Genomic DNA, 12,054 nt, shown 5'->3' with positions numbered 1-12,054 from the left:
GAAACAATACCTAAAACATACCAATGGGGGTGGTGGGGGGCAGGACAGCAGAAATGAGCTACATGTAAAAAAATTACATTCTGGGCAAAATCCACCCACTTCCCCATTTTTGCGCTGAGCGAAATCAGCAATTCCTTCAAATAAAAAAAACACAATTTCACATTTCTCATTAAACGCTTCGAGCACCCAAATAATTTCACCCAATTAGGGGTCCACAAAATATTTCTGAACCCTATTTGGCTAAAACGTTTCTACACCGATGCAAATGACAGCAAACCTACCAACATAACACATTCATATGTGCAGACTCACCCGCACATTTCTTCTCACTTGTGTGGATGCACACACACCTGTCTGCACATGCCTTAATATGCACGCAGATGAATGGACACAAACCTGTGAATGCAGGCAGGCACACCTCTACACTCATGCCACCACACAACCACACAACTTTGTGAATATAAATGAATACAGGTGTTTGTGAAAGTGTAGAGGTGCCTGTGCAAACAGCTGTTCTCACCCCCCGCACAAATACATTCAAACAAAGCTATGTGTGCACACATATGCATGTACACGTACACCTGCACACTCAAGCACTCGTACACCAACCGACACTCATGCATCACCATCCATGCTCTCACTCATTTGTGTGCACACATTCAAACACACGTACACGCCCATGTACATCTCTGCACAAATTCATATATTTGTGGGCATGCAGACATACACAAACACACACCTGTGTGCATCTTCATGCACGTGCACGCTTTCAAGCACACACCTAGAGAGAGAGAGAGAGAGAGAGAGAGAGAGAGAGAGAGAGAGAGAGAGAGAGATCTGCACCTAGATAGAAATTTCATTGGCAGTTATACGGACTCATCACAAGTTGGGCGGTAGCCCTGAAATGCGGCGGTAACACTGTTACTGCCACATTTAAGGGTCTGCCCAATCTCGGGTCTGGTTGCATTTATCCCCAGCTATAAACTGGGGGAAAATTCCCATTTTCGGGCGCAATTAGCGGTGCTAATTGTGTCGAAAATTCCACATTGGGTCCAATGGACCCAATGGTGAATGGGGAATTACTGTTACCGGCCAACCCGTGATCGGGTGGTAATACCGCCGGAGGGTTGGGTGGTAAGGCTGATACAGTTGACCGGAATCCCAGTCTGTATTCCGCCCAACTCGTGATGAGGCCCCTAGTGTCTACGGTACAGTGCACTAATACAATGTGGCCTTGTGTTTATTTTCAGGTAGGATGTTGCCTTAGTAGAACAGTGTTGGACTTCCAGTAATCAATGTATTGTGTTACTTTGCAACACCTGTGGCAGAGTGGCAAAGATTCTATTTGAAATGGCTGGCCTTAGAAATCCATTTTAGAGCTCATTCGGCATCTAATTCGGATATTGCCTATAGTAATTCATCAATGTTTCAGAAGAAACATGATGCGTGATAACCCTCCTTCAGAGAGCCGTTTACAGGCTATTCTTAGCTTGAATGTTCGGACATTTTGTAACATGGAGCCAATGAGTGGTACCTAATGCAAATCTGTTATGAACATGTCTTTCTTTCAAATGGTTTTGTGTCCTCAGAGCAGCTGTTCAGTAATCACTGCATATATTTCAAAATCAAATGTGCAGATCAGACTTCAGACACAGATCAACACAGAATTCTACATCCCGGCTAGAACAGCTTTGTCACCCCCGGTCTCTCCACACTTTGCAATAAACAGGACTACTCCCGTGAATGCACTAGTCTAGTCTAGTGGTGGGAAATTAAGGGAACTTGGCTCATCCGTAAGAACACACCACCATCCACAGATATCGTGTATTCTCAGTATGCTATTTGAGACCTATAGACAAGAGCAAAGATGAACAAACATCACAAGAAAGGTAAGAGCAGCAAATACCTCGGAGCAGAAGCAGAGTTTCCAGAATGAAGCTGGCGGGCACTTCGCTGATACTGACTATGCGGAAGTTGCTCAGCAGGCTGCCGGGCAGCGAGCAGGATGCGGTGTCGGTCATGCGGGGCTGGGTGCTGGATACCGGAGGACTGCAGGCAAAATAACAGAACTATGAACAATCAATCAATTCAAACATTTTAATATGATTTAATCATTTACAACGCTATTCTGTTGGCGAATAATGCACAGTGCACCCAAATTCCTGAATGCAGGTTGGTTTAAACCCGATATTCTGATCAGAAGTGCTAGCACCAGAACATGGGGCACTAGACTGGTAGGAGGTACGGCTGGCTGGGGCTGTGCTGCAGGCAAAATGCCCGAGAAAGAAACAGCATGCCTGATTTACAAAGCGTTTTTCGATGGGATTTTCCATTGTGTATTCGTCTTTGTAGGGAAGGCAAACTTCAGCCAGGAAAGTTAAACTTTCATGTTCATGGAGACCTGAGCCCGGAACACTGCCCAGCAAATAGGAACCTGGAAAAGGGAAGAGACAGGATTCTGGAGCACGCAGAGCGTGAGCGACAAACGCTGATGAATGGATGCCAATGATCAGATGAACTGAAGAGCCACTATGAGCAAGAAGGAGGCATTGAGAACTGGGACTCCATACTGGACAAGGCGCAGTTGAACTTTGTTCCAGAGAGCAAGGCAAGAAACGGACATTCCTTTAAAAAATAGAGAGGAGGGAGAAATCTGTGTGGAGTTTTAGGGGATGGAGAAGGAGGACGGAAGAGTTGTGAGATGAAGGAAGCAGAATTGAAGTAGGAGACAGGGAGGATATGACCAGAGTAGTCAGGGTGATGTTAGGGCGGAGGTAGGCCTCAGAAAAGAAAATCAAGGATACAGGTTAAATATGATAAGAAACCTAAGCATTGCCAAGAGCCTTGCCCTGACTGCTTTACTGATGGCGGTGCATGAAACATAAATTAATAATGGTCAGCAACGATGGATTGACAGAGCATTGCTCATAGCTCAGAAACAGATCTTGAAAATTGAACAAACAGAAAGGAGCCACAAGTTGAAAACTGGATAACTGGCATACACAAGTTATCTTATTACGAGAAGGTTATGTGTAGGAGGCAAGATATTTAGAAATGTGGGCTCCATTTAATGAATTATATGGGTGAGAACACGTTAGTGTTATGAGCATGTACAACACTTATGGGCATTTCGTTTTACAATTGCCTTATCAGATGTAATGAAGTGATGACGAAACATGCGCAAACTGTTTGTGACTGTCTATGTGTGTTATATGTCTTATCTAGATACACAGAATATACATTTTTCTGCTAAAGGAACAAGTGAACATATACTGATTTTACTAATAGGTTATTTTGATGAGAAATAATGGGTTTATACTACTTCTTTTCACTGTCAGTTAACAACCCACAATAAGCTGAGGTTGTGTTTTCAGATGGTTGTTCTTTCTTTTTCTGAACTCTCCTCTGATCTCTCTATCAAAATGTCCATCTGTCTTTCTGACATATATTGGATGGCTTTGCACTCGCTGATGTTAAAATCTACCAAAACAGAGGTGCTCTTCTTCCCTGCCAAAAGTTCTCTCTCATCTCCCCCTCTGCCTATCTAGCTTCCACCTGACACTCTCCCCTACTCCTTTTCAGCTAGAAGCCTTGGCGTCATCTAGGACCCTTCTCACGCCTTCACTACTTTCATCCCCAAAACTGCAACAGCTTTTCACCTCAACCTCCTAAATATTAGGAAAATCAGGCACCTCCTTCCTTTAAACACTGCCAAGCATCTCTTAACATCTCTTGTCTTCTCTAAACTAGACTACTGTGCTAGCATCCTCTTTGGTCTACCCAACTATGCTTTCTGTCCTCTCAACAATATCATGAACTTCGCTACCAGAACTCTCTTTGAACTCTCTCGCTACACACCTACTTCCTCATACCATGCTGATGATGCAAAACAGGGCCAGATTTAAATGTATTCTCCTGGCTCACGAATCTATCCACGGTAAGGCAACACTGTATCTATCCTTCTATATCCAACTCTACAAGCCATCTTGTAATCTCCGCTCTGCCTCCTCGTCTACTCTTGTGGCTCCCCGCCCTCCCTGTGCTTCCTCTTGCCTCGGCTCTTTCTCTCTTCTTGCTCCACTTGCATGGAATGCTCTTCCCCTGGACATCCAACAAACAGTCCACACAGATTTGTTCAAAACCAAACTAAAAGCCTACCTCCTTGCCTCTGAGTAACCCCTCTTAAACTACCTCTCATCTGCCTCCTAGCTAACATTTTTCCCTCGCCTCTAACCTGTCTCTGTCCCTCACTTCCTCTGCCTCCACTGTAGCACTTCACCCATTATGGTCACATCCTGAGCAACTCCGCCTAGCTGCACTAAACATCTCCATGTTATTTCACCAGGCATTATAAGAAAGTTTGATGGAATATTTCCAATTGGAGGTGATTATATGAAAGGCAATGCTAACAAAAAGATTAAATAAACTGGAAGTTTCAAATATTTGCACGTATGGGTTAACAATGCAGCCAATCATTAAATTACATACTGAAAGTGGTTCTTGAAAATGAAAAATAGTTTGAAGGCAACCCACAATTTTGGACATTTTCGTTATTCATTGTATTGAAAAATGGTATGCTTTCTCCAATAATAACCTTCATAAGTTTAATAGCAGATGGGATGTATTTGTTCAATATCGCAACCGTTCTAATTATTGCATTGCTTTCTTGTTGCTCATGAAATGTCCTTCCCTTCCTCTTATTCCTCTCATATTGTGTCTGTCTGCTCTGTCTCCCCTGTTTATTTATATCATGATTTATGATAATCATAATATTAGTTGTTAATACCTTATACATCTCACTTATGTGTTTACTTGCAAAATGTCCTTTACTATTCATAGGGCCTCATTACACGGTAGGCGGTGGACCAAGGTGCTAATAGCACCTTGGTCCATGCCGGTAAAATACCGGCACCGCCTTGGTGGAAAGGGGAATTACCGCCCTATTCCAAGGTTGGCGGGGTGGTAATTCCCCCTTCCACCATTGCCCTTCCCCATTCCCATTTTTGCGGTGCCGTAATTAGCACTAAGGTCCCTTAGCCTAAAAGCAGGTGTTAAAGTACCAACCCGCTAAGGGACCTCGTAGTAAGGCGGTAAGGGTTAACGGTCACCGGTACCATTACCGGTGACCGTTAACCCTTACCGCCTACCGTGTAATGAGGCCCATAGTGTTAATCAATTGATGTATCAATTTGATTTATACAAATTAATAAACAAAAACTAATGTCCAATGTTGGTTGTCCTTAATCTATGTATGTCCACTTATCTAGTGTCCCTGGTGACTGCCCATTTACTCTCCTCCACAACCTGGTCAGAATGTCCCTCAAACTCACCCCATTGTAAGAAGCTCACTGCTGCCCGTCAAATCTGATTTCTTATCTATTGCAGGTTCTCTTGTGATCAAAAGCGCATTGTCCCTCCGGTACACAAATAAAGAAATAAAGTTGTCACTACAGATATTGTAAAATGTGTTAGCTATCCTGTGGCCAAGGAAACTACTTTGTTGTGAAAACATTAAAATACAATATTTTTTTTTAAAGGGCTGGTGGAATGGAAGAATAGGGCCATGCATCTTTGCTATACCTCACCACTGTGCACAAGATCAATCCGAAAAAATGTTTACCAACCTTGGGCCTAGCCTCGCAGGAAGTTCTTGCCGACTCAGGAGAGAAGAACCCAGAGCAAAAACCCTTAAGGGGCAACCTACCAAAGAGACACGAAATATCTATCAGTCCGTGACTCTTGGCTCTTCGCTCGGGATGTACTGAGACCAGAGAGGAAGGATGAAGTATGTGGTGACACCCCTTCTGCCTGATGTTGAGGAGTGACAACAGCTTCCTTGAGGGGGAACCCCTTCGATTTGAATTGCTTTTGCTGTGACTGGGAGGAACTTCAGGACACTAAGCTTTGCACTCATCGCTTGGCTCTGATTGTTTGCTTGGAAATGTGGGTGAGTAAAACTTGCTTTATAGACCCTCTAAGCAGAAAGTGGGGAAAATACCTGTTTTGTGTTGACCCCTTTCTTGAGCCCCATGTGCTACTCCATCGCATTAGAACCTGACACGTTAGCCATTATAATGATACTTGATTTTGTTTATGACAGCCAACATCCTGATATCTTTTTTGTTAAGTTTTGCCATCGTCCAGCAAATTCTCGTTATTTTGTACCGAAAAAGTTTAATTTAATCCCTTGAATTCTATCTGAGGTTGGTTCTCAGTGCTGGAAGCACAGTGATGAACCTAGCGGCACTATCACAGGCAGATGGCCAGATCAAAGAAGCCTTGTTGGAACAGAGCAAATGCAACCTGCTGTGAGTTGGCAGAGACTGGGCCAAGTGCGCATCAAGATGACGTCATTAGAACATCTTCCAAGTGTGACAACGTGCCTCCTAAGAGTGAAAAACAACACCAAGGAGATAAGTATTTCACTCCAGTGTGTGCTCATATAACAGGATATACTCTGCTGCAGGAGAGTGAAAGGGACTGATCGCCAGAAGGAAGAGGTTGCTAGGAAGAAAGAGGTGGAACCTAAGAGATGCAGGCGTCTGCTGCACTATATGCCAATAAAGATAACTCTGGAGAAGCAGAGTTGACAAAGTGAAGGGAGTGAGGAGAGACCCCTGCACATGCCTGAGGGGAGCATGATTGGTGAAGAGGCCATGAAAGAAGACCAACTGCGGGGGAGCCAGGGGGTGAGTCGGAATTTAGCAGACTGAATCCGCTGGGATTATAGCCAGTCCCAGAAGAAGACGACATACGTTGACCTCAGCTGAGGGCAGGAGAAGACAGTCGGGAGAGAGCAGTGACTAAATCAATTCAAAGAACAGGGGCCTAGGGATGTGAAGAGAGCAGAGGCAGCGCCAGTCCCAAAGAAAATGGAAAGCCCAAGGGAGGAGTGGCAGCCAGACAGGCAGCCTCATTACAAGTTTGTCGGTGAGGTAAAAAATGATGGTAATGCAGTGGTAACTTTATTACTGCCGCATTTCCACACTGCTGCACTATGGTTGGAGGTAAGGCAGAGGAAACACCTCCCGCAGAATGCTGGAGTTAATTCCTCCTTATCACCCAAAACGGGCAAGTTGGTGGTAATGCCGTCAGTTGTAATACCGCCGAAAACCTCATGGAGTCCTATGGACTCCAATTATTGGGGACTAACACCACCTACCACCACTTGAAATCCTCTGACAATGCCATCAGACCAAGTGGTGGTAACGGTAATACCATTAGGTGGTATCTCTGTGGTATTACAGCGAGATACCACCAAACTCGTAATGAGGCGGAGTGATAGCTGAGACAGCAGAAATGCCAAAATAAAAGACAAGAGTGGGAACCAGAACACAAAAGCAATGGAATTGAAAAATGTAAACTGAGAATCCAGTGCACGAGGGTTTGGAGGGCCTTACTAGGAAAGCGAACAGCTGATGCAAGTTGGGAGTTGTGCAACTTCCCAATACCTCAGAAGAAGAAAGGGTACATTCTGAAGGGAGGAAAGGGAAAGAAAAGTGCATTGTGAAAGGTGCAGGCCGACTTCCCAATTCCTCAATAGGAGAGGCAGTACATTTTGAAGGGAGAAAAGTGAAAGACAAGTGCACTGCAAAAGGTTAAGTCCCACTTACCAACACCTCTGAAGCAGAGTTTGTAAATACTGAAGTGAGGAAACTGAAACAAAACTGGCCAATACCTCGGAGGTAGGGGTTGAAAATTCTGAAGTGGGATAAGTAAAGGTCAAGTGCCTTCTGGCCAATTTAGTTCAATTTCCCAATACCTCTGAAGAAGACATTGTGGATCCTGATGTTATGAAACTGAAAGGCACGTGAATGGTGGGAGATGAAGTCCAACTTCACAATATCTCTGCAGGAAAAGCGGAAGCTCCCACAGAAATGAAACTGAAAGAAAAGCGCATTACAGAAATATGAAGTCCAACTTTCTAATACCTTTGAAGAAGAGATTGTAAATTCTGATATGAGGTAAGCGAAAGAAAAATATATCATTCATGGGGAAAGTCAGCTTCCTAATATCTCTAAAGGAGAGGCTATGAGCCCTGAAGTCAGTAAAGATAAAGACCATAGCATTGCAAGAACAACCGGATAGCTCACACCTTTGAGGAAGAAGTTGTATCCAATAAATCATGTGGAAACCTGCAGGAGTAATCCCTGGCACTCACAGGGCCTTCCTCAAAGTATGTACTGGAATACCAAAGGCTTTTTATGGAGTTTGTTTCCCAAGCCTGAGCCCTATACACCATGCCTACTAATAACTTTGCATCAGATAGCCTATGGTTCACTACATGTGTGTGTTCACGGGATTCCTTCTAGGAGCTGTGCAGTCCAGTCATTTGGCCCTCACACTTATTTAATATACACTATGGGTGTATTGCTCATTGCAGATCCACCTAAAATTCAGACCCATATATTGACAGTAGTCTCTTACTTTTTTGACATCAATATCTTGACTCTTTTGCCTACATGTCATGTTTTTGAAAATATCGAAGTATTACAATCTTTCATGTTCATGTTCTTCTGATTCTTCAAGAGGGAGCGATCACAGCTATTAAAGTGCCCTGAAAGATAATCTAATGACTGAGAGTAATTTGGACAGAGCCAACTAGGGAAACTCAAAATTTATATTAGGAGGTCTTTACATGGTGTCAGGCAGACTCCTTTGCTTGGGCTCTGACACCAGGAATGATTCCCAAGTTCAACAGAGGATTCTTTGTGACTGATTTCTCCAAAGTCACCATGTACGTCCACAGCCAGCTCACTAAGCATTCTACAGCAACATACTGAAAACTACAGTTCTTAATTTAATATCTTTATTTCTGAGCTTTGCATGATTGCGGGCTTCCGCTGGACCTACTCTTCTCTCTACTCTGTTTCCATAACAAATGTTGGTCTTTAGGCTTAAAATGTATCTTTTAAATGTAAAACTGCTTTTTCTGAGATTGTTATAAATTGGTTAATGGAAAGGTCAATCTACCTAAATTTAACCCAGAGGAAAAGACCCACCAAGAGAAGGAGTGAGATTACAGTTAATGATAAGGGTCAGTCTTAAGGTTAGTGGAGGAAAAGGAATATACAAAGAATAAGGAAGGTAAACAATGGAGTGTGATGTTTAGGAGAAAAGGGAGACTTATTTAGGGAACCCTTCAATAGCAGGGTAGAACTAACAAAAAAATCAAGAATGGGGACGGACAACTTTTGTAAAGATCATCATTAAGGAGTTGACTGACAGACCCTTACTGAATAAACTGGACCATGACTTTGGAGAGCTCGACTTTCAGTAACCTCACAAACACGGATTCACATTCAAAAGTCAGAATTCAGACATTGAAACACAATTTGGGAATAAACTAGAATTTGATTAAGGTTGTTTTCTACATCATTATGTCATTCTAATAGCATCTATGTTAAGTTTGTATTCGACGTCCGTACGTACCCACTCTAGAGATATTCAAAATAGTGGAAACCAGTTCCAAAACAAAACTTGGGGTATGAAATTACAGGTCAGTAACGAATCGAGAAAGCTGTCATTACAACCCCTCTTACTTACAAAATCCATAAAGCAAATAAAAATTAACATGCTGTAATATAGAAATGTATGCTCACCTTCCATGTCCTAACATAAGGATAGCTAACAAAAAAGGCAGAATCTCATTAATTAAAACAACATGGTCATTCAGTAGACAAATGTTTGGGGGCCCTTATGCAGTTTAATAACTAATTTTCTCAACATCTGCAAGCTATATTTTATTAAAGATATTAAAATAATTATGACAAATCCTGTGCCAGCCAGAAAAAAAAAGTAATTAAGATTTCATACCTTCCAATTATAGAAATACAAGCACCCACTGGATTTAAGGGGATTTCATCCAATTGCAAGCTGACTGTCTCTTTCCCAGAGAACTTAGCAGCTTGAATCTGGCCAAGTAGTTGTGCAAGGGTAGTGAGCTCTGACAGCTGTAATTGCCCCAGTCCGTTAAAGCAAATCCAAGCTCCTGAAACATAATTACATATGAAGATTATTTAAGAACCTCTCTTGCACAGGTATATTCATTTTCCCAAATAAGACACCACGTTGCACGAGAGTGTATGGACTGAGAAGGCCTGCAAAGGAAGTCAGGAGGGCCTGTTTTAAAGTGGCAGTTTTAGGAATGCATCCGCCCTACTTCTGGGACTAGATGAAGGCTGCCTTCTACATGCGCCGTCACAGTTTTGATTTGGTGGTCAATTCCAGATATTCAGAAGGTGTGAAGTGCAGGAACTGTAGAAGAGAAGTACAATCTGCCTTGAACTCACAGTGTCTACTTGATTAGGATTTAAATATGACTCTATAATATGGATGTCCATCTGCTAGCCTCTCCCCCAACCCAACATGTTTTTTCTAAATCTTGGGAGATCAAACGAAACAATTCTGTTTGTAAGTCTAGTTTGCTAACCAGTCTCACTTTCATTAAGCATCACATGCCTCAAATAATTAGTGCGAGTGGATTCTACCCAGGTAGGCCTGCCAGGCTAGAGTGTATTACAAAATCATTGACATCCATATACAGACAACTATGTATAGTTCTACATTGTATTCTTTAGTTGACAAACAAGCAACTGCCTGGCCACATAGTTACCCAACAGAGAAGCTGCAGAAAGCAGAGAACATGTGCACATGACATGCTGAAAGCAGCATCCATGTGTTATCCTTAAAAATGCCTACTGATCTTAGGAAAGCAAATTATTATTATACATTATCAATTGGTAATCCTGATGCCAGTAGCACCAAAGCTACTACTCAAAGGAAGGATTAATTTAAATGAGTGAAAAGTCTAAAAATGTGCCTCAGCAGAATGGGGTACATATTAAACATGGATCCCCATACTAAATGTACACTGCCTTGTTTTTTATCTGTACCCTTTGGTGGTAGACTCATATTCACCTCGAAAGGAATAAGTGTTATGACCATATCGCATTAACTTTTCAATGTGCACATGGAAAATGTGCAAGACATTTTTCATGGCAACTTCAATAAAACTAACAGGATATATGGATAAGGAGTTGATATTAAGCAGTTCACTAGCAACACCCTAAACACTATCCCTACTAAATGATGAAGTTGGAGAAAGTGCATTATTAATTATTAGTACCCCGGCGAGAGACAATCAGAATGCAACAAGCATTCTGATTGGCTCTCGCCAGGTCCCTTCCCGGCCGGGAATCCCTCCGTCGGGATTCCACGGCCTTTGTCCCTGGCGGGGGGTGTGGCAGCCCCTCAGCCAATGAGGAGGCTCGAAGCGGGGCCATCCCCGCCCGGGCCTCCCCGCGGCTGAGAGGCTGCCTTCGCCACACCCCGCTGGGGACTCGGGTAAGTTTTTTATTTTTTATTTTTCCCTTCCCCTCCCTCCCACCCGCCCCCACAACTTACCTTCTTGATCCTGCGTCTCTGGAGGGGGAACGAGGAAAGCCTCCAGCCGTGTGGAGACTCAGAGCGGGGCCATCACCGCTCTGCGCCTCGACACGGCTGGGGGCTTCCCTCGTCCCCCGCCGGGGACGCAGGTACGTGTTTTTTTTCCCCAGCTACTTCCCCGTCCCATTCCCACCCTCCCAACCCCACTTACCTTTTTTTTATCCTTTTTCGGGAGCGGACGCGCTGGGAACACTTGTGTTCCCAGCGCGTCCCGCTCCCGATGGCCGCCATGCAAAGAGAAAACAGACTCCGTTTTCCCTTTCCATGGCGGCGGCTATTTTGTTGGTCTTTTTTTTCTGTCCCAAAACGCTGCAGCGTTTCGGGACAGAAAATAATTGCTTTTAGTACCCCGGTCACGCAAATTTTGCGGGCCGGGATACTTATAGCAATAGAACCCTCACGGCGGGGGCATTAACGACTCTGGTAATGCCCTGGGGCCTTCGTTAATGCCCCCGCCGCTCGGGTTCTATTGCTTAAATAAACTCTACAAAGGTCCAACATTTCCTGGTAGCAAAGGGGGGCTACCTTCAATTTCTAAAGGCCCATGTTAACTTCCATTAAAGTTACAAATTCCTCCTCACATCTGGTGGCAAAGTGACAGCATCC

The 12,054-nt window shown here is 43.6% G+C and overlaps 1 protein-coding gene across 1 annotated transcript in view; it reads right to left on the bottom strand.

The window, feature by feature from the left end:
• The window catches only part of LOC138487325 (uncharacterized), a 2,513,852-nt gene that overhangs the window by 1,513,070 nt on the left and 988,728 nt on the right, over positions 1-12,054 (bottom strand). The window contains exons 43-44 of the mRNA XM_069613924.1: positions 9,817-9,991; positions 1,907-2,049 (exon numbers count right to left, since the gene is read on the bottom strand). Coding sequence (XP_069470025.1) covers positions 1,907-2,049; positions 9,817-9,991 — 318 coding nt within the window. The remainder of the gene's footprint in view (positions 1-1,906; positions 2,050-9,816; positions 9,992-12,054) is intronic.

This window comes from Ambystoma mexicanum, chromosome 9 (assembly GCF_040938575.1).
Source record: "Ambystoma mexicanum isolate Mex_15411 chromosome 9, UKY_AmexF1_1, whole genome shotgun sequence".
NCBI classification, from domain to species: Eukaryota; Metazoa; Chordata; class Amphibia; order Caudata; family Ambystomatidae; genus Ambystoma; species Ambystoma mexicanum.
Note: the sequence above shows the minus strand (reverse complement) of the source record. Positions and strands in the feature narration are given on the sequence as shown.